The 24,241-nt window shown below is 40.7% G+C and overlaps 1 protein-coding gene across 2 annotated transcripts in view; it reads right to left on the bottom strand.

The window, feature by feature from the left end:
* Positions 1–735: 735 nt before the first annotated feature.
* Positions 736–24,241, bottom strand: part of stxbp6 (syntaxin binding protein 6 (amisyn)) — a 39,696-nt gene continuing 16,190 nt past the window's right edge. Inside the window, exons 3-7 of one of the 2 annotated variants that reach the window (XM_086095635.1) lie at positions 11,795–11,925; positions 11,538–11,703; positions 9,173–9,271; positions 4,828–4,985; positions 736–2,741 (exon numbers count right to left, since the gene is read on the bottom strand). In XM_086095635.1, coding sequence (XP_085951761.1) covers positions 2,718–2,741; positions 4,828–4,985; positions 9,173–9,271; positions 11,538–11,703; positions 11,795–11,925 — 578 coding nt within the window. In that variant the 3' untranslated portion in view covers positions 736–2,717. The remainder of the gene's footprint in view (positions 2,742–4,827; positions 4,986–9,172; positions 9,272–11,537; positions 11,704–11,794; positions 11,926–24,241) is intronic. The other variant, XM_086095636.1, reaches the window with a different exon arrangement.

Below are 24,241 nucleotides of genomic sequence, written 5' to 3'. Positions count from 1 at the left end.
CGGCAATATTTCCTTTCCTATATTACTGTAATAACAAAGAATTGTTGTGACTCGCAGGAGAGGAGGAATTGTACATTGCAAAGGCAACTGTTGCATCACATACTAAACAAATATGTCACAGCCCTCAAATAAGTTTTGCAGAGCAAGAATTTTTTTTTTTTAAATGACCCTGAATGGTAATAATTAACATTCTTGATTAGATTTAATTAAAAAAAAATTCTCATACATCCCAAAACATTTTCATTTTTTGCTTGATTTTTCACTGCTCTTTTTTTGTGCTAGATTTTAAGTAATTATATACCCACTCATACATCAATAAGAAAATGTATTTAGCTTGATTAATTTTGATTTGTAAAAAAAAAAAAAGTAGATTTTTATGACAAATATGAAAAATATCAAATGTACGCAATTACACAATTATGAACTGTAGAAAATTTGGGGTTTGACTTTGTCTTTAAGCCAAGCACATGGGGGCAGTCTTGCACCATTATGAAAAAAAGAAACAGCCTTCCAATAAATGAAGAAAATATTAGATTGAATAAAGACAAAAACTATGGTTAAAAGTAGTTCTCCACGCACGGCTGAATAATAACTGATTAAACATGATTGACTGATCATTTACAGTAACTGGAAACGCCACAACATGACTTTAATGGCTTGCGCGACAAATCAATATGAACATAAACAACAATGCAGTAACTGCCACTGAGAAGGGAAAAGGGACACCGAAACGAATTAGACATATTTCTTTTTATTATTAAAACAATAAACATCCAAAGAGTTGCATTAGACGGAAAAAAAGTGAAAGCACACTGACAATTTCTGCGTGTTAAAAATGTAAATTAGAAAATATATTTCAAACCAGTTATTTGGTCTGTTTTAAGAAAAAGCCAGTTTTGATAAGCGACCACCGTTAACAGAAGCTGCAGCAGCCATCTTGGAGCACTTTGAAGTGAAAATGGCATCGAAAGGTGTCGCCAGCTGTACAAGACGGAGCAGAGAAGATTGACACGGTTGGCTTTGCACCACGCAGAAGCTAAGCAGAACCAAGCGACGCATGGGGGCCTCCCACAAACACAAACATTCTGCAATATGCAAAAGAATATATTGTTCTTCAAGTTTTTTTGTACGTTTTCACAGAAAAAAAAAAAAACACGAATAAATATTTTCAGTCTAGTCTAGTTTGTGAAATGTGTGATCTACAGTGGAACCTCAAACTCAAATTATGGACATAACATTTTTCCCCTTTTCTGATCAAAGTTGACAAAAGGCTTAATTACTTAATGACTTGAAAAGATCATGACCGATGTTCCTGTGGTGCGGGGTGTGTTAAGAGTTTTACTATTGACGGCAAAATCCGTAGGTGTGTGGTCAACTCTGAGCTTGTCTATGTTTTTGACGTACGATGGAATGATAGCCAATCAGGAGGCTCGTTGAAGCTGGCGGCACACATAGGATCAACTAAATGGTCTGATGTAGCTTATTAGGCTAGGTGCTAGCTGGTAGCTAATCGTACTTTTCTAGGTTTCTACTCAATCCAGCTGGGCCGGAGTGACTTTTGGTGAAGAAAAAAGTTGTTTTGGCCCTTCTGTGACTGCTGTTGTACATTTGAGTTCATCTGTTGATGCTATTTGACAAGGAGAACTGAGTAAAGATAAGGACTGCTACGTTAGCTTCTTGTGCTAACTGCTAGCTTAACCAGAAGCTATTTTCTTGTGATCGAAAGGTAGGCGTTTTAACAGTCTTTGATTACAGTCAGCTTCTGGTATTGACCAATTGTTTTTGTTAACAAATGTCTTATGTTATCTTTTTTTTGACTGGCGTTGTGCATTTGAGTCCGACACGTTGGAGCAGGGACAGAAAATGTTCTGCACACTGTTAGCTTTTGGTGCTAAATGCTTGTCAATTCAATAAGCGTTTCATTTTACATCATAGTGGTTGTCTTTTATACGTGTTGAGCAGTCCACGTTAAAAGACGATGTGCATCATTACATAATTAATACTAAAATGGTTAAGAGTTGTTATTTAAAGATTAAAATGTATGTTGGCAGTGCTGACATTGGAACAAATATTTGCCAATGGAAAATTCAGTTTGGATTCAGATTGTGTTAGGCTTTGCAGGTTCCACTGTGTGCACTTTTCTTTTCTTTTTAAACTAATTTTGTATATTGTGAAATGATTAACAACAACAACAGTCAACTTAAAAGTGCACCACATCAAAAAACAGTCTTCAGTGGATACGTGTGGATTTATCGATCGTGAAGCTGGGGTGAGCAGATGTTCTCCGTTTATACCACGGATGTGATTATTCATTTAAGGCTTTCTCCCAAGGGCGTCATCTAATTATTAATGTGGAGACGGACGGGATTGGCTTTAAAAAGGAAATGTCTTGTGTGTGTGTGTGAGAGTGTGAGTGTGCGGTTACCACCCACCAGAGTGCTCATAAATAACAAGTAAAACCGCCATAGAAAATGGTCCACATTTTTGAGTCATAGTTTGTCTGTGTGAACAAATGAAGAGAAGCCAGGTTCGTTAACGCGAGCATATCAAGTCAACACGTCTACGGCTTCTCTCTCTTCTTCAATACGCAAATATAATAATGTCCTTTTCAAAAGCAACAAAAATCCAGAGTCCTGGACGGCAAGCGGTGATTTGACGATAACCCCCCTCCTCCAGTGCCCCTCCCGAAGACAAGTTGGTTTTGGCAGTGGTTGGTTTTAACACTTGTGCTTCATGGCAAGCTGTAGGACAAACACAATGAAGAAGGGTGGGGGTGTTGATCAATAGGATTAGCAATCAGGAGAAAAGCTGTCATTTACTCATAGTAATGATCCATGTAAACGCGTGGTCACCGTTTCGGATGAAGTTGTGCTGTGGGTTGAGCTGGGCTGTTTGTGTTTAACAAATAAAAATAGCACTGTACAATATTGTACGGTACTTCACAAAATAACAGAATAACTACATAAATAAATAGAATGTAAAGAATGCAACAGCAACTGACTATATGCTTGATTTTTGCCACAATAACGTGAGACTCGAGACTTACAAATATGTCATTTACCCCCCGACCTCTGACTCGCACACAGAGTGTATGTCGGATGTTATGCTGAGCTGCGACAGATGGGGGCAGTAGAGCGCCACACAGAAATACACACTCCTGACGAGAACCCTCTTCATCATCAAGTGGAAATGTACTTGAGTGAGAAGAGTCAAAAGGTGACGACCCTCATTTGCCTGAACACTTTCACACACGACATGGCCCACTACAGGCAAGTACTCAAGAAGGAAAATACACTGTCAAAATATCGCAGTAGAGTTAAACGCTTCATGTGTGTGTGTGGGGGGGGGGGGGGGGAGGCAGATGAGTGACACCTGCAAACGAGTGAGTCTTCATGGGAGATTGCGCGTCAGCCACTGTTCAAAATGCATCACGCAGCAGGGGAGGCCAGTCTGCCATTAGCAAGAAGGGAAGAATCTTCAAGGAAAAGTGCAGAAATGTGAAAAATAGAAAATGACTTCTGTCTGGATCTGGATGTCATGTCCAAATGGGAGAAATTGTACTTTCTTGGCAGCAGAACGGGGAGTTAGAAAATGACCACTAGGGACTCATACATTGACAGATTTTTTTCTCTCTCTGAAATGTATAGACAAGGTAAGAATTTTAAAGACATATGATGGATGGATGGATGAAATACATTTTTAATGCAGATGATTTCTTATTTTTTATTTTATTTATTTTTTTAGCGCTGAAAATACTTTTGAGATGCATTGTAAATTGTAGAAACGATCAAAATATAAATTTATGAAGGATCATGTTCACATTTACAATGTTTTCATGTTCACATTCAATATAAAGGGAAAACTATGTGGTTTTTTTTAAAATTTGTGTAGAAAATGATGAAAGTTTCAAAGTTTGTTTGGTATCAGATAAATAAAAGACATCCCAGAAAGTAAACAATAAATGTAATTGTCATTTACTCTTTCTCTAACTGAAATAAAGGGCAAAATAATCAATAATTTATTTTTGTGGAACCCCCCCCCCCCCCCCCAAAAAAAAATCCCACACAAAAATCTAAGAATTTAATTTTAAAGCCATACTAACAAGCCCTGATTTATTTTATTTTTTTGTCGAGCTGGTCACCCACCTGTCTCTAATGACGTTCCATACAAAAAAACGGTGCTTTTGCACAATTTGCAGCACAGCTCGACAATATTCAAGCACGGGCGCTTAATGCAAATGTTATCAACGATGCCAACCAAAGTGCAAACAGGGGCTGCCTGGGTGGCGTGTGATGCATTGCGCCATTAGACAGACAACTGCGGTGTAACCATCATTATCAGCCACACTGCAAATTAGGGTTTTCCGCCATTTTGCATGTTAATAGCTAAATTAAACAGCAGGCCGCGTACTCGGGAGGGATATAAAATGCACGGAGGGTGAGGGAGCATCCCGAGTGTAAATCAGGGGAAGCGGGAGACTATGCGGGAGCATTGAGTTAGTTAATATCATTACCGTCTCTTGTCTGCAAAAATGGTCACATTGTTGACAATTGGCACTTTTTGGCCATCGATTTAATTACACTCGCTATTCACAGCAACTCGGTCATCATAATTGTATATCACTTCAATGTAGGGCTGCAACTAACGATTATTTGGATGGATAAATCTGTCGATTACTCGTATCGGACCCCCAAAAAAAGCGATCCATTTGATCATTGATTAGTTGTTGATTAACCAATTCATTGTTGCACCTCTCGTTAAGTATGTTTAGCTATTCAACGCTAATTTGAGCATTTTACCACACGCCAAACGCGACCTTGGCCTCACCTTGTGGGCTGTGACGGCAAACTGCTCGGCGCTGTTCATCATGTCGGCGGTCCTCTCCTCGGCCCGGCCCAGTCGCTCGCCTCGCTCGTTCAGAGCCTGGCTGGCCTTCTGCACGGCGCTCGTCACGCTGTCTGCGGCCGAGTGGAGTATGCTGTTGCCTGTTGTCCGCCAGGGAGAAAAGAAAGAAAGAAAAAAAAGCAATCGACATGATCAGTCGTAGAATAAAATAGACGCATCTGTATTACATTTTTTTCAATGTTAATGACATCGATTGCGGGGTCATAGGCCGATCATAGAGTGGGGAGCCCAGGCCAAAAGTGGACTTCACCCAGCAATGGTCGTCAGTTAACTCATTCAAACCCAAACATGTGTAAATACTTTTTTTTAAAACTTGTCCTTCACTCCCAAAAAACGTGTTTATACTTTTTTCTTCTTCCATTCAATAGCATACAGAAGGGCTTTGATGCCGCTTCTAAAATGAAGAGGTGGCTTAAAGCAATGGTATTTATTACAAAAAACAGATGCAGAGTATAAGAGATCAGCCAGGGTCATGTTGCAACAAGTTCTTTTTGACAGTGTTTTCACCAGGAATGTGAATATCGATGAAACTTTGCTATATTCTAATGCTAATTGCTGCAAAACGAAAACAATTACTAATGCACTTTTTTCCTGACTCTAATCTTTCTTTTGGTAGATTCTATGTTTTTATAGCAATTGAACATAATATTCTGTGAGCCTTGCAAAATCTGTCAAAATCCAGTAAAACAACCGGGAGCGAAAGGGCTTGCTTCAGTGAAAATGAGTTGGGGTGACGGTGATTATGGCACGAGTGGGAATTGATCCCATGCCAGCTACGTAAATGTCAGTAATATGAACCACTTGTACAAAATTGCACCCAGTCCAGACCAAAAGGTAGATGACACTGAACTGAGTTGGGTAAAACTGTTTTTTGAAAGCACCCTGTGCACGTTTAATAAATATTGCCCTGTACGCCTAAAAAGTGGACCGCAGACAGGCCGGATCCTCAGATATTGATGGAGGCCCCCCGTGCAGGTTTTGCCCTGACAAGCCATCCATCTGCAGCACATCACTGGAGCTACTGTGCTACGCTAACAGCGCGATGAGGAACAGCGAGTCCGCAGCTGCCGAGTTTCGGCCGGGATGTCATCTGTCATTTTACGAAGACATGCCTGGGACAATATTCCCGAGCATCCGACATATCGCGTGTTGCTCGACGGCCAGGGAGCACATGAGGAAGGACACCAGTGAAGGTGTGGCGTTCTTGTCCATTTCCTGTCTGAAGATTATAAAAAAAAAAGACAAAAAAAAAGACAATTCCTTTTGGATTCCATTTGAGACAGATCCCTCGGAATCCCTTCAAGGGAGTCCAGGAAGTAATACTCCCCATCATCGTAATCATGCCACCCTCCCGACCACTCCAGAAGTGTGCGCTGAGGAGAACATCTCCACCTTATTTGTCTTCATGCTGTCTCGGTTTCTTGGCCTGGGCTTCCCCCCCAGTGGAGATTGTAATTACAAGGAGGCGCTGTGTGAAGAAGCAGCTGAGTGGAGCGCGTGGGAGTGGATTATGCTGTCAGGAAAAAAAAAGGCCTGAAACCGCCATTTCTACACAAGTCTCAAGAGAGTTGAGCTCATGAGCAGCTAAATGGTTACAATAATACCACAAATTAATTTGACTTTTTGGGCTTTTATATTGTGATACCACCAAAGAAGGGCAAAGTGAAGAAACGCATAACTCACATCTCACCCAAATAAATGCCTGTGAATACCAGAAAAGTCTAGTTGCGAACCAATCAATGCCCAGAGAATCTCACCAAAATAATTAACTCCACAGGTTGTTTTATTTTGGGGGGGTTTTGCCCCAAGGTCGACTTGGGAGCAGTCCCGCAGTCGACTGCGAACGACTGGTTGGGCACCCCAGCACTAAAATATCAACGGCACCAAGTCCACAGCATAGCTTGGACGATTAAATGTGATTCTCTATTGGCTGGCTCCGCGGCTGTGTTGCTGGGTAGAAGAAGCACATCTTCACTGCATGAACATCAGAATATCAGATACACCCGACAAATTGCCAACAGCCCCGTTAACGCTCAAGAAGGTTTATATACGTCCGTTAAGACGCTGGGGGAAATACGACGCTCATGTGTGTGTGTGGGTGGAAGGGCAGGGAGACTTCTTTTTGTTCCTTTTTTACAATCGTTGCACTCAAATATTGGCAAGCACATGCTTATCTGCACTTCGACGAGTGCCATCGACATAATCTACTTAACGAGCGGCACATTGTCAGAGGACCTTCGGCTACTCGTGTTCATGAGAGGAAGAGGAGTGCAAAGCCATCAAAGACACATAAGAGATGGCATCGTCGTAAGAGAGGGTGCCATGTGTGCTCCCCACTTCATAAATTAATTAGTTTATGAAAAAAAATCAATTTATTATGGGTTGATGGAGCATCAAACTCAAAATGTAGTTTAAATGATTAACTGTAGATTTGAGGCATGACAATTTGGATTTTTGAGGATTTTTTCCCAGCCGTTTTTATCCATCTAAAGGGGCAGCCATTTTGCCACTTGCTGTCGACTGAAGGCGACATCACAGTTGCTCAGGGCTGTGACGACGACCAATCACAGCTCACCTGTTTTCTGAAGCGGAGCTTTGATTGGTTTGTTACCTGAGAGCAACTGTGATGTCATCTTTACTTGATAGAAAGTGGCAAAATGGCCGCCCCCTGAGATGGATAAAAACGGCTGGGGGGTTAAATCCTCAAAAATGCCGTAGACTGGTGGGGCTGCATAAAACATTATTGTCAATAATTTTTTTTGGGGGGGGGGGTGACTTCCCCTTTACGGCATATTTCACGAGAACATTTGGGTTGAACTTGAGCCTTGACAACATTTATTATTACTTTTTTTTTTACTTTTAAGGCAAATTCTACTGGGGGAAAAATGTGGTTGAAATACAATTTTAAAATGAAGACGATTGAATTTTGAGGCACACTTAACCTGCCAATTTAAGTTGAACACAAACTTGCACAAAACCTTTGATCAATTTTGACTTTTGAACTTTTCAATGAGTAATTATGGAAACTAAAACCAAGATGTCAAAAATATATTTCATACTTTACATTTGAATGTCTATTAGCAGCCGTTTACTTAAATCGACAAAGTACTTAATTTATTGATCATCATGTGCTTCGGGCTGTTCTCCTGCCTCCTCATACACCTTCATACGCATTCCCAAGCACTGCGCTCACTTGCATCCTTCATAAGCAGATCAACCTCAGCTTTACAAGATGTGCATTTATAAAACCACAATTGTAATCATTACAGTCCAGACTTGAGTGAATTTGTCAAAGGCAATGTGGCCAGACGGGCGACCGTGGAAAAACCATCAGCAAAGAACACTCCATCTTGCGCTGCCCTGCAGAATGTGCAGTAAAATTTTTCTTCTGTGGCATTTGTCAGCGACACGCCGGCTTGACAGTGAGGGGCCCGGACAGTGAACATAACTCACAAATAACCTTTAGGGATGCACTGGAAATCCCTTCCAAGCTTGTACCCCCCGCTTACAGTGACAAGTCGTATCGGGGTGGGGGAGCGGAATTGACCTTGCGCTCGCTGTGAGCGTCCAGTCACATCCACACTAGCGTCGGACTCGGTAAAATGACAACCGAGATCACTCGCACTTATCCTCAGATATACCGCAGCAAAGTTTATCAAATGTCTCCCTAAGAATGAAAAAAAAAAAAAGTGACATTTTTGATTTCCTCAGTTGCAACTGAAATCATGTTTCAAGGGCAACAGGAGTTTAACACTATACAAAAATATGTTTGTTTTTTTAGAGGAATGCTACTACATAGAACACAGAACATAAAAACACAGAACATTGCGGCCAACCACAGTCGATTGAAATGCAAATTGTCTGATATGACTTCATCTTGGACTCGTTTACATGCAGAAAGCGTTTAGACTAATTGAACTCCCACCCAGGCTGATTATGGGCTTCGTTCGGTGGTGCCGTTTTGGCGAGCAGCACACTGGCTCAGCAGATAACTCTTTAATGCGGTAATTACAGTTACTACCAATAGTCCTTCCATGATGGGAACACGGCGGCATCTAACTTAAAATGGTCTCAAATGTTAACTCTTAAATGAACATTTGTGAATAAGCACAATTATGAACTGAGATAATTATAGGTTACTAGCGATTGTATTTTCCCGATAAATAATAATAAATAATAAATACATTTGAGGGATTTAATTTGGGTGGGCGTACAGCGCCTATTACAATACAGTAATACGGGAAATACGGGAGTCCAGATGTCTTACCTCGTCGTCGGAGATGACTATGGTGAGCAACCAGATCTTTCCTCACTCGGTTCATAAACATTTTGCAACGCACAACAACCGAATCTACCGCTTGGGCTTCTGTAGTGAAGAAATATTCACAGCAATTATTCATTTTCATGACCCTAAATCAGTTTGGTTTAAATTAGTGGAAAAGGAGTTTTGGGTTACTACGTTATCAGTTTAGTACGAAGGCCATAAACTTTTGGGAATGACATGCAGTTACTTTTAATGAGAACAAATTAAAAAATACTTGCTGTTACAGAAAAGATGAGAGAATTGGGGGTTTATAGAGATATTAAAGTCACTGATGATAAAGGAAGGGGCTGATTTAGATGTGGAGCAGGGAGTCCACAATTTCATAGCAGCCAAAACAAGTCAGTCACGTGGTGACAACTTAACGAGGATCATCACATTTGTTGTGTATACACTCGCGCAAATTTGTAAAAAGTCTCAAATTGACCTTAAAAAAATATGATTGGAAATATCTTGACCACCACCACGACTACTACTACTAGTATAAACTTTTTTCTCCTTGTGCCATCAATGCTATGAAGCCTTAAAATGCTGACGCATCAAGATTGAAAATCCCCAAACCTATCCTTGATATCAAAACTTGCGACATCAGTCCATATCTAACTTTTTGGGGTGGTGAGGCAATCACAGAAGTCCCAGCCGATAAGAGTCTCCCACAGTTATGGTCCCACACCTGAGCAGCGTCATGATTTTTGTTTTGCACTGGTGTGAGACTTAAACTGGAGTGGACAGCAATGCTGACATCCCCCGTGAGGCTCCTGCCGCAAAGCACACATTCATCAGAGCTATCTCGCCTCAAGTAAGAAATTCGGTAAGTCGACAAAACGCGAGGTTACTCAGTCTGAGTATTTTCTTATTTGAACAACTACTGTGGCAAATATCGTCACTCTATGATGACAACTCATCCGGTCTAGTTTGAATGGTTTAATGATGACTTTAACGTAACATCAATTATAATGCTTTTTGAATAACAACCAAATGAAAAGATGCATTGTGCAAAAAAAGGAAAAATGTCAGCGGAACTATATTTCACAGGGCTTTTTTTTTTTTATCCACAGTATCAGTGAATTTAAATCAAATGTAGGACTTTGTAACTTTTTGAACACCACTTTGATCAATGTGAGCACATTACAGAGAACCAGCTAATGACTGAGTGAATGAGTATTGATGTTTCCATCCAAGTAAAACAGTTATTTAAAAAGAGTTATAAAGTAAATGTTATTATTATTATTGTTATGCCTCTTGCTACATTTCTTCAATCCCTCGATCGATACCAGTCGACACAGCCGTCTACAATATGACCCATGTAGCAGTCAAAACTTATCAAAGCTGCAGCATCGCCCTTTACAAAAAAACAACAACCCTATGAGTAGTCTTTGGGCAACAAATTAGCTCATTACAAGCAAGTCTGCTCTGTCTCGGAGAAAAGATTAAGTGACTCAGCCTATTTGTGGGATTGCGCAAACAGAGCCAAGGTGCTTGCGGTTGATGGAAATCAGGCGAGAGCCAAGGAGGGCGAGATGTGTTTGTATTAACAACCCAATGAATAATACAAAAGCGGAACAGTGCTCAAAGATGAGAGTTGAGGGTAAACAGATCAATATCTGATTTATCCGGGCAGGATGCTACATTCTCTGCTTGCTTTATGAGCAAACTATTTACATCCTTGCAGTCAGGAAATGATAGAATTGGCTGCTGGGGTTCAGATTGCTACGCTGCAACTACACACATATTGATGCATATAATATTAAAGTTATTTCAAGGGGCGGAAATTAACTGCTTCTTTGACAAACAATCAAATGACAAGGGATTTATTACAGCTCTTGTGTTAATGTTTTTGGAATAATTCACAATTACTAATAGGGATGGGCATTGACTAAATTTCTTGATTGACCCTGAGAAAAATTGCTTTTTTTAATTTATTTATTTTAAAATCACATTTAAATGAGATATTTCTTAACTCCTGTTTCCACAGAAGCATCATAATGAGCCAAAAATGGGTGGATTTTTCTGTTTAATTTATATTCCACAAATGCAATATTAGCACTAGCAGAACATCATGTTTAGACTAGTGGGGGCAGATGGAATTGTTTTGACTTGATTTCCTCTTTAAATATAAGTTCCAAATGTAATTCATCAAAAGATTACTTAACTGTCAATGTATCAATGACAATTGTAATATTATGCCCAGCCCTAATTAGAACAACATTAGATAGTTAAACTGTGTTGACCATCACTTGCATTTTCATACACTTCAGGCAACACACAAAACAGTGGGGAAAACAAGGGACTTTTGTTCCAGAGCGCTCACCTCCCAGCAGTTTGGACTGACAGTTGACAAACTCTGGTTTCCGCATCGGGATGTAGCGCTGGCAGGTGTGGTGAAGGATCTGGACAAAGGTGCACTTCTCTCCCGCAGAACCGGCAACCCACTGGTCAAAGGCGTTATCGAACGTCAGGTCAAACTCTGCGGAGTCCTTTGCAGGAGGAATACATTTGAGAATTTGTTGCTCAAAGATAACTATTTGAAAACGTAAAAACTATCAGATTTAATTTGACGTGGCTTACCTTGTTGGAGTCAATGCCGTTGACCTGCCGTAGTTGGTCGATCGTCCACTGTGAGCGTTTGACAAAAGCGGACAATCCTTGGAACTGTTTCACTTTGGTGATGGTGACGTGGGTTGGCTTCTTATTCGTCACTGTAAAAGGAATTATATGAGAACGTTAACTTTTGTCAAGGATTCGGATGAATATAAAAGGCCAAAATAAATGTCTCATCGCAACAATTTCAGAGACAGGATACACATACTGTACATTAATCTCAGTCCTGCCATGAATATGAATAATTTCCCTTTCTTTCAATCAAAATCAAGACTGCAATGTTTAAGTGGAAGTCAACCATAAATATTTCTTGACAATATAATGTTGCATGTGAACTCACCAGTCTAAACATGGCATTCTGATTAATATTACATTTGTGGAATTAAGAGTTATGAAGCAAAATCTCAGCTTCAGAAAACAGGTGAGCTGTGATTGGTCGTTGCCTGAGCCCTGAACAACATTGATGTTATCTTCAGCCGACAGCAAGTGGCAAAATGGCCGCCCCCCGAGATGGATAAAAATGGCTGGATTTTGCCTCATGACTCATATTCCACTCACGCAATATTAACCAGAATGCCATAATTAGACCAGTGGGGCTGCATAGAACATATTGTCCCAAAAAATTGGGGGGGGGGGTTGACTTCCCCAATAAAGATGTCTGTCCCACTTAACATAAACTGAGCTACTGTTTATACAAACAACAAAAGCAACCCTTTCCTCCAACTGCTGAATCAACTCTATAAATGCATTCTCAAACTTTTTGTTGGAAGATCCGGTGTTGGTTTATCTCTCTCCTCCCCGCCTGTCCTCAACTGGCCCCTCTCATACAGGATTATGTACACTCCCTTTGAGCGTCCATGTTTGTTTACAAGCTCATAGTGTACTTCTCGGAGACGACCTGTTCCTTTTATTGCTTTTATAACCCGGCGAGTAGACCTCCGCTTCCGCCAACCGGCGTGATCTATTGTGTCGCCTCAGATAAGAGGAAGTGTTCGGGTCACTTTCTCCATTGTTGCGCCGTTCCGCCGCTCGCTGAAAAGTTGCGACCAGCACTGCCTCGTGTCACGTTCCGTCACGTAAGCCCACCCCACCCGCTCTCGTTTGGTTCCCGACGGACATTTCTTTAGGTATGATTTATATAAATATAGGCAGGGCCCGTTGTTGCATCAGGTGATATAGTCAAGTGAGTGAGCTCCCCGGTGAGCGAGGGGATGTTTTGTACGTCCATTTGGACAGCTGCAGCCAATACGTGAGGTGTTGGCCTGCGGTCACGGGAAGGAACAAAGGCCGACAAAGCCACAAGCATGACCAAATAGATGAAGAGAACGATATCATCGCAATGTAAAATTTCTAGGGGCCCGAAAAAAGAATGACAGCTGGATTCAATGGAAGTGTGTAGACGAGGACTGACAACACAAAAGGTGCTCAAATTCTCAACAATAATTTCTGACATCTGTGGTACTGTATCTTGAAACGAAACAAAGCTGTTACTAATAAATGATGTTTTTCCCTGATAGAGGAATGGCAGTAGCGAAATGGAAAATATGTTAAAAGCTTCTTTTTTTTCCAACTAGAAACTAATGTTGAATCATGCCTGCATGTTAACCTGCCAGCAACAAAACGCCTTACAATGTTCAAAGCAGGTCATGTCATATGATAATTATTATATATTTTTTTTAAAGCATGCTACACTCTGAATTGAATGAACTACATTAATAAAAAAATTAATAAAAAAAAGACTAACTTCGTATTGACAAAGAATTCTAAATAAAGACAACTATTCTGTGTTTTCCCGCGTAACATGTTTATTTTATTTCAGTGTGGCCCAAAAACACCTCACGAAAAGATTGGATCTCAGTGCAATTCTGACATATATCAAATATGTGAAGAAGAAAAAAAAGCTTTGAGAGGCTTTACCAAACATTCAGTACCAGTAGTTACTTATTCACCAGCAGCAGCTTTGAATTGTAAACAAACACAGGGGCCCCGAGGATTAGTAAAGCAGTTATGCAACAGTGAAAATATGTTAGTCGCTGCATGTTCACTGGCAGCCTTGCTGCACCCGTTTGTTTAATTCATTTAAACAGGAAGTCCCGTGTTACCTGAGACTTTTTGTTGGAAAACGTCTGTCTGAAGGTCATGGAAGAAACCCACAATCGGCAGTGAGGTGTTAAAGTGCCAGACAACTTTGTGGCTCTCAAATTAATTTAATATTCAGTTGACTTTCACTTTCTGTCCCAGCAGTCTAGAATATTATTCGACAGTGATTTAAGGTTATAAATGAAGACTTGACCAAAACATTAATCAATCCACGGAGGGGACAGGCTCAAGCCTGACAACAAACGTTATTCATCTTGGTGACACACTGATTTCCTGGTTTATTGCGAGCTCAGGTCGTATGCGGACGGTCTTTGAAACCAGAGAATGATACACTTCCCTCAAAGGGAAGCATGGATTTTTAAAGCATAAAATGTATAAATCCAGCGATAATGACAAAAAAACCTTGCGAAGCCTATTGTTCCCATGCTTGCTGGCTGTCAGAGTGAGGCCATACAGAGGTTTCTTTCCCATGCTCCAATAGTGACATGCAGTCACTTCCACCAGTGGATAAGTTCTTTGTTGTGTTTGGCTTTGACCGTCACAGCCTGAAGGCGAAAATTCTACTTGCGACAAACGTTCGGCTTCCCAACACCGAAATATTATCAGAATTGTGTTGAGATGGGGGAAAACGAGGGAAGCGATAACAAACGAGCACGTCGTCATACCGGAATGAACGAACCTCAGCTTGTTAATGATAAACGAAAGCAAATATGATACGACGCAGGAAACAGATGTATAAAAACTCGTGAGTAAATTGGCAATGACACCATTAAGGCTAGCAGAAAACTGAAAGATACATGAACAATTTCCTTTTCCAAACAGGATAACAAGACATCTCACTTCTCTTTATTCTTTGTGCGCAAGCTTCAGCTAGAACTCACAAAAAAAGCTACACTGGCACATAGGGACAGACAACAACAGTTTAAACCATGATTTTTAGCATGCCATGTTATAGTGCAAGAAATCCAACGGTAACTGCTTGAGTTGTGTGAAGTTATGAATTATGTCAGACAAGCCAGTGATTATTCCAATGGTGCCCTTTCTCATGGAAATCACAAGACCAATGATGACCAATTAACTCAAAATCTGGCTTAATTTGCATTGTCTGCCCAGTTTTAGAACATGGATAGGTTGTCGAAAGGTAGCATTTTTTTATACCTTTTTCCCACGTTACCGTTTTGTACAAAAATTATACAAGTTGACCTGTAAATTTTCCGACTTCTTGGGTAGTATCAGAGGTAGAACACCACTTTTGCGTGAGGGTAATGCTAGGACAGGGGAGGAAAGTTTTACTTCTCCACTTCTCCATGTACTAGAAGTATTTTCTACTTGCATACCTGGTAGTTTTAGGTCGTTCTTTGACTCATAATTTTTTCCCCGCCTTTTATACTTACCGTATCTACTCCAGATCACGCAGATCAGCATCATCATGCCCGCCAATGTTCAGACTTAGATACCTGGCCACTGAAATGTCTTTGTATTGCAGGTTACATTCAAGTGAAATGAGTGGCAAGATTGTTAGGAAAACATGCAGCTGGTGGCTCAACATGTCGGTAAATCACTGCTTTTTTAATTGTACAAATAGGCATAGCTGTTTGCTGTTTTCTTCAGAGAGCCTGCCAAATGGATTTATCGTTAGCAGTGGCGTGACCAGCATCAACGGCGTCAAACAAAAGGCCTTTTGAGTGCTTTCAACAAGGTTCGAACACTGTGACTCTTGTGTACGAGGTCAGCTTCCAGGCAGAATAGTGGCCATGCAGTGACAAGACACAAGGAGTCAATAGGACTGCGTGTACCTTGGTGAACAATTAGCCCTTCAAGAGATTAACGGAGGGACAACTAAATAGTCCGCAGAGACGCTACAATAAACATCACGTCTCAAAGCTGCTGTATTGAGTAGTTTGCCTGAAAATGTGTGGTTGTCATGTCAACAAGGGTAAGTAAACTTCGGGGGGAGGGAAAAAAAAAAAAAGTTGTCTTTTGTCCGCAGTTCTGCCAAGTTATTCACTCAGCTTCGACACTCACCCAAGGACGACACGTCACATTCAAAAGCATTCTGGAAGCGAGACAAAAATCTGCAGAAGCCATTCAAAGCAAGTGCACTTTTAGCGGAGGCGAGGAAAGGCATTAAAAGTTAGTTACAATTTTATTTGTAACTGTTGCTGTAATAAAAGAAACCCTGTGATTTTTTTTTTTTTTTTTTAAACAAAACAGTTCCCAGGTGTCCCAACGTGACATGCAGAATCCCCCAAAATACCTTGAAAAAACTAAAATTACAGTCAACATTCAATGCGCCAAAAGTAACTGAATATAGTCGGTCTCGTGCTGACCATGAATTCTTATGCTGCGTCCCGTTCGCAAACCTTTAAATGTCGAATTTCAGGACCATCGTTAACTGGACGACCCACTGTATAGTTACTGGTTAATGACGCGACGTAGGATGATCTTCATCCCAAATATGGATGTACTCTAACATTAATACTCAAGGCAGATCAGCTTTTTCATTTAAAACTTAAGGACGTACTTATATATATATATATTTTTTTTTAAAACACCTCTGCAGTGTATTGCTTGTCGAGCGAGAAGTGTGCCGCGCGCCAAGACGCTGCTGATTACTGTGACATTTCCCCCCCTCGACACACCTGTACATAGTAGAGACTGGTGATTAATGCGGCAGCATGATGAGCAAAACTCAGCCCGCTGAGTCGAAGGAGTCGCAGAATCGTTAATGAGGATGCTAAGAAACCAATTAGGTTATCCGCAATGACAAAGTCACTGTGTTCAAGGTTGTATTCCTGCACCTGGAAACATCATATTAAGGCCATTTGCAAGTCATATAAATGCCCCATTATTGTCGCCGCAAGTTTGTCCATCACTTTACACCCCCTTGGACCACTTAATAATGCTGCTATTTAGGCTGCGCCAAGTCCTCACACACACACAATGCATTCCTCTGGAGATCAAGCTCTAGGATACGGGCAAATATTTAATTACACCAGGCCTCTGACTTTCCCGCTGTGATGTGTAGTATGAGATGAATGTGCTTCTCTCGCGGCATTCATTGACTCCATTCATCTGTACCAAATGACATGGATTTTGATGTTTTTTTTGACTGGCTATGTTCCATTTACTTTCTACCTGTGTAATTTGGCTGTTATTGGTTTGATTATATAACACCCCCCCCCCCCCCACCCCCCAAGGCAATTTGACCTGCAACGTAACAGGAGGGTTCTAAAAATAATGTGTTCATTTATTGCTGATCCACATTCATCAATCAACAATGCCAATCCAACGTTAAATGAGAAGGATGCAGTAAGGAAATATATATACTACGTGCCAAAACTCTGGAGAGTGTTTCATGCGAGAAGACGTCATAATAAACTGTGCGGTTGTCATCACACAGTAAACACGGAATAAACAGGGATATTTCAAAACAAGGTACAGTACATTCCTGGACACTTACGCTTTCAGGATGATCTAAACTGAATTCCTGGAAGCAAAAATCTCTTAACCTGGGTCACATACAACAAGACAGACAGTTTAATGATGGATAGCTTATAAATAATATGAATATAATTTAGATCAAATTGAAGAAGTTGCTTGATGAAGGTTACTTATATAAAAAGCTCAAATTAAATTCACTACTTTATGTCACAGATTTTAGTTGTAACTCACTGTGATGCGAACGCTACCTCGAGACCTTTGAAAGTGAAAACATATGATGTATCAAAACATTACATTTCAGGCCTGTCTCCAGACCTCATTTCCTTTGCCCAGCTGTTCTCCCTTAAACAAGGTCCAGCGGAGGTCGTCTCTGTGGCTAATACAAATGGCTTTACCAGGATTAGTATTGCACAACCAGGCTACAAAAAGATCCAAGAACGGCATTACGTTCGGGAACACCTGTAAGCAAACACGACGGCATTTGAATTACAGCAGTGTTTTGAAAAGGCACAGTGGTGGTGGTGCTTTACCTTTTGACCTCAAAAGACTATCCTACTGTAACTGGCTAGTCAGCAGCTAGCGCAAAATGCTAATGTAACAGTCTACGTTACATTACACTGGCAAGCACTCACAGAAATCAAATTCATTGATTCACAGTTGGAAGCTAGCCAGTCAGCAGTTAGCCACCAGAGGCTAGTCGTATCGAGACTTACTTGCGAGCAAAGCCGCGAGTGAGTCTGATCAACCGACCTTATCGGTCGCATTTCTGAGGCGGGGCAACCTGAGCTAACAGACAGTGGACTGAACCAATGAGCGAAGAGCGGGCGTGACGTCAGAAATGCGACTCAAAGTATTTTATTTATTTATTTATTTTTTTGCAGAGACAAAAAGCTAGTCTATCAATAACTGGCTGAGTCCCATCAACTGAACTGAAATTAGAACAAAAATCAAGATGAGGAAAGTTAGCAAAATATAACCAGCAACAGCGCTAAGCATGGCTTAACATTGGATTTTTTTTTTTGCCCCAAAAAAGTAAGGGACAAATCAAAATTTTACAAGCCTTGACGATAGGTAATGTATCATGACACACAGCTGTGAAGCAGCTGACGGATCTTAAATCATCCATTCTTTCATGGCATCTGTATCCCCAACCATCCGTTTTTCATCGAATTTCAAAGAATAGCGTGAATAAGTTTTGGACTCCAAACTTTTTGAGGCCAGTGATTGATGCGCAACGTCATCGAATTGGCGAACAACATTGATCAATCGTCTTTTGTCAACTGACAGACCCACTCCTCAGGCAGTATCTTGTGTCAAGGTTGGGCAGACGCTCGACGGAGCCATACAATGATATTTAACAAAAACATGCCCTCGCAGTGCACAACGGCACCATTATGTATGCTCGGGTAGGGGAGAGGAGTTAATTGGATTACACTTTTTTTTTTTTTATCTAAAGCAGGCTCGTCATATTTCCATGTTTAACTTTGAATGAGCTCTGCTCTGCCGTCCAACAGCAATGAATGTCCATGCGGAAAAACAAAATATTGGTTGCGGCGTCTTCCGGCTCGCGCAAATATGTTTTTTTAAATTACTGTACAGTATTTTGACGTAAATATTGACTTTAACGGTGAAATCCGAATTCGGGTAACAACGCCAGCGTAGGAACGGAACCTCCGCCGTAACTTGGGGACTCCCTGTAATTTTTATTGACCAGTGATTGGTGTTTATTTTGTAATCGTATAATACTTTTTTAAAACAAGGGGGATTGATGTATGCTACCAGGGTAGTCATTGTTTTCCAAAGTAAAAACAGATGTTTGCAAATGTCTTATTTTGATTAAACACACAAGATAATCATGATAGTCCCTGTTTCATGAATGACTACAGAAATCAGTGAACAATTGCTGTTGGTATGCTGAAATCAGAGGATTTGGACTGTTTTAAATTAAAAAAAAAATGTCTCCAAGCAATTACTCGATTATTTTAAAAGTTGTCAATGAATTAATAATCGATTACTTGTCAATTAATCGAATAATATTGACAACTCTTCTGGAATTGCATTGCTGAGACTTGTTATTTTGAAACTACTTTAGGTGAGTTCCATGACAGTACAACTTTGCGTTGGCACCAATCGAGATTTAAAGGTTAGACAGGATGTGGACCGGCACAATGACATCTATCTACCCTCAGGAGGCGATGTCACTGAACAGCCTGGAGAGAGAACACTGCTGGGCCCCTTGCTGCTATGCTGCTATGACTTCCTGTGTCAGACGATGGGTGGGCTCTGCTCTGGTATTTCACAATAAGGGCACGGATGAGTCCCCCACACCCACCCCCGGAACGCTCCCCGAGATCTGTTCAGCTCAGAACACACACTAACTTCTTAGAAAGGCTTTGCTGGATATGTTGTGTAATTTATGCTGGGAGGAAAAAAAAAGGCAGGCCTGTTCTTTCTATAGTCTCGGGGGGGCGTTGAAGGTAATGATTGAAGTTATCTCATTTGTGTCTTTTTTGTCCAACTTGTTCTTCCTGTCGCACAAAAGCAAAGCAAGAATGATATCATAGATTAATATCACTCGTACAAATCCCAGCTGCTTTCCTGCTGCACGGAGACACCAGATGGGAAAAGCACTAACACGGCGAACGAATGAAACTTCCTGTGTGTGTGTGTGTGCGTGTGTGTGTGTGTGTGTGATCCATCTTGGCAGAAAAGGCAATTTGTGCCCTCTAATGACACCGTTTTGATGAATGCGTACAGGGAAGGGTGACATGCCCGCCGGGGCGGGAACGCACTTTTCTGTTCTGCTCTCACTCTTTGAATTCATTCAGTGATTATCTTAACTTCTTTTGATTCATTTGCCGCTGGCGTGAACTCAACATTAGACATGTCCCAGGACACTTTGTTGGAGATAAGCCGACTGCATGGACTACTCTGTGTGGTAATCATCTTTTAGCAATGTTTGAGTTATTATCTAAAAGTTTTATTCCATCAAACCTTTTGTCAGTCACTTTACACATTATGACTTACTGTTACTATACTTGCTTAAAAAAACAACAACAACATATTTCTCAAGTTTCCTGCTGCTTTTTTTTCCTCCAACCCAAAACATCTGCACACTCATATTTTACCTGAAATGAATCAGACTTATCTGATAAACTTTGTTGCATGTGTACAGTTGTTTGGCCAGATTATGCTATATTAATTCCCATGAACCTCAAGCTATAAAGGTTAAATAAGGAATCTTTGTCTGCTTCTTTCTTTTACCTCCTTTTGTAAGAATTAAAGATAAAGGCAAAATTTTATTCCACAAAGGTTGTCAAATTTAAAGCAACACTAAGGAACTCTCAGTTTGCGTTGATTATGGCGGAGCCATATGGAAAAATGCGGTATTGTTATGCCTGAAGAAAGACCACATTTCCTATGAGGACAAGTTCATTCTGTCATTTTTTTTTATCTCATGCCAGCGAGTGAAATTCGGGCAAATGTTGATCATTGACTGTCCTTTCATCTGGGATAGCTTTTGACGTATGCCATAAAGCAGTCAGCACACTTGTAGTTTTTTTTGTGTGGCAGTGTTCCTACCATCCTCCTCAAAGTTGTTAAAAGCCAGTAAAAATGATACAGACCCCCTCAGGCCATGGCAAAGGTACTATTCAACTGGTTTTAAGTCGATGTTTCATCAGAAAAGATATGAAAACATTTTAGTAAGGTTGTAAAGTTCCTTAGTGCTACTTTAAAGATTAAAAACACTTGCTGTTATCAGCAGATGTGGCAAAATGTCTGTATATACAGTAACGTATCTAGATCAGACGTACAACTCATGTCACATCGCCTCTGGGATGTACATAAGCTCATATTTACCCGAAAAGTCTTTGGCTGAACCTCACTGTGGCAACCCTGCAAAAGGTGTCGGGTGATGGCGAGGAAGCATATGGTGCATTTGATTGCTTCGGCTTGGTCCTCGGCAGGCGGCTACTTAGCCACCGCCAGTGTTTTCGACACAGAGGAGGACTCCAGCTGCTCCTTCGGGTGACCTTCATTACCACAATTAATATGCATGCCACTCACACGTTTTATATGCTATGCTGGGATGGTAGTTGTAATTTTAACTGAATCATAAACTTACTTTCAAGACAGAAAAAAAAAACAAAGGGTAAGAAAACATTAAGATATTGCGCAACAGCTAATGGCCCCAATTTTGTTTGTTGCGCGAATCGATCATGCAGCCGAAGCCAAGCCAGGTTAACAAAGAGGCCATTAGCCGCCACTTTGCTCTGCTTCTCCAAACACAGCCATTCATCTACATGCCTGATCAGGTTCCAGCAGCGGGAACAAACAGGAGGAACTAATTGGTTTGTTTGAGAGCTCCTGATTTCTACTCGACAGATGTTAAATGAAAACATGCCTCTTCTTATTGATCAGACTGTATGATGGGAAAGATTATTGGGGAAACTAACAAAGATAATTGTATGACCCAACTGCTGGTTACACTGTAAATTATTCATGATAAAAAAATAAAATAAAAATGAAAAAGAAACCCAAATGTACTTCACAACGTTTGATGAGGAAATGATAATTTTGGGGTTTAGAATAGAAAACGCACAGCCATACACACTTTTGATTTATATATAAAACTGTGATAAATAATTACATGATGGCAAAGACATAATCAGAAGCCAATAACTAAATGCTAACAGAACAGTCTGTAATGAAATCAGATCAAGTTCGCCTGATAGGTTTACTCCGCGCAAAGTTTTTACAAGTGTTGCACACAATAGCAACACTGAGCAAAAGGTCACAATGGGTCACCATGGCAACTATAAACCATTGGCTCATCGAAATGATTTTGCAGGCATTATTTCAAGAAATTGTTGCTATATAGTCTTTTTTTATTTTTATTTTGACTCAAAACAAAAGCTGACCGTCCTTACATTTGTTTCATGAACTAAGAGGTGACAAACTTGAATATTAATGTATGAATGGCTTTCACGCATTGAGAGCCTTGAGGTCGTAGGCAATTATACTTTATAGGAAGTTATTATTATTATTATTATTATTATGTACGCGTACTATTGTCCTTGCTCAGACAGTGATCTGCTTAAACATTAAATGTACAGTACACTCTTTCTACAGTGGAACCGGTCATAGTCACAGCAAATACTTGAAAGAGTGAAAAAAATGCCAGTTATGTGCCCTCTAAACATGTACAGTATCTGTGAAATGTTTTTGCCACATTGACAATTGCCTGTTCAAACCTATTAGCCTTCAGATGTTTTCCCTGCTCGGAGGGAAAAGCAGTCCCAAGTTCGAGCTGCTTATCCCAGGAGATGTCCCTTTCCGATAACCTGATGGGAGTCTGGCTTTGCCTCACCGCTGCTGCTGGATTTGATGCAGGCCAAGAAAGGCAAGCATAGTCCAGAGAGCCCATTTACTCTAATCTCACAACAGGCTGGTTTTATCTGATAAATGCAAAGGAAGATTGATGAGGCACGAGGGCAATAGATTCAAACTGCCTGTTTGCATTATAGAAGATCTAACCGTCGGGTCTCACACTGCTGCACCAATAGGCACACAAACATATTCTCACCATCCAAATACTCTACGTGCCATTAAAAAAATAAAAAAATAAAACATTCAGTGGTCCTTCCAAGTGGGACACCTCATTGGGATTGTTTTCCGCTTCTGTCACCAAATTCTAAAAGGGGTAATACCCTAAAACCAGGGTTAGGCAAGTTCGGTCCTAGAGAGCCGCAGTCCTGCATGTTGATGTCTCTCTCCTCTGACACAGATGAGAGGCTCCTGCAGAACGCAATGATGAGCTGATGATTTGAAACACCTGGGTTTGGAGGCAGGAGACACCGAAAACATGCATGACTGCGGCTCTCTAGGACCGAACTTGCCTATCCCTGCCCTAAACCCTTATTTGACCCTATGTCAAGTGCCGGCCAACTTAAAAAATACAACAACAACTGATTGGATGGATAGATGTAAATGCCCTTATAAATGATATAAAGTTAAAGTGGGGCGAAATTCGTTCTGCGCATTTGACCCATGCCCTGAGGGAGCGGTGAGCAGCAGCAGGGGCCGCGCTCTGGAATCATTTGGTGATCTAGCCCCCCAATTCCAACCCTTAATGCCGAGGGTCAAGCAGGGCGGCAAAGGGTCACATTTTTATCGTCTTTGGTATGACCCGGCTTGGAGATTGCCGTGGCTTATAATACACAATGTCAACCAGGCTGCGCAGTCAAGTAAAAATGCATTCTAAGAGGCATATTTGTGGATCTACAAGCAGACAAGGTGAAACCTGACATGCATATATTGATGAGCTCCTTTTCTTGCAGGTACAGATTTATTATTTATGCGCCTTGAGTTATGAGATGCCTTTGCTACCATTGTAAATCGCAAACAGCGAGCGAGACTCGACAACGGGTACCGCCGTTGACCTACTGGATAGTAAACAGCGGGTTAGTAATGCAATTCATACATAATATCTCAAGGTTGAAACTGCAAGGTGATTTTGAAGGAGACAAGAACATTTCAAACTAGCACTTGAGCATAAAAGAGAAATGCAGTTGCCACTAGGGAATGACATTTTGCTAAAGTTCCTTGATCCACTAAAGGAAAAATTAACAATCAATAGTTTAAAAGTTATGATTGAACCCGAGGAAGTTTGCCTATCAAAAAGTGGCCACAAGCAGAGATTTGACCAAATGTCCTTGAGTAACCTTATGAACAAACAATCATTGGATTAAAAATTCTAGGGTTTAGAGAAACAAATACGGAAGAATCTGTCTAAATGACACAAAGCTGAATGCGTCTTATGTCATCTTGACTTTTTTGCCTAAAAGAGCATCACAGTCATTTTTTCCC

This window comes from Leptonotus elevatus, chromosome 14 (genome assembly GCF_054856555.1).
Source record: "Leptonotus elevatus isolate MCC_2025b chromosome 14, RoL_Lele_1.0, whole genome shotgun sequence".
Classification (NCBI taxonomy): Eukaryota; Metazoa; Chordata; class Actinopteri; order Syngnathiformes; family Syngnathidae; genus Leptonotus; species Leptonotus elevatus.
This window is presented reverse-complemented; position numbering and strand designations above follow the sequence as displayed.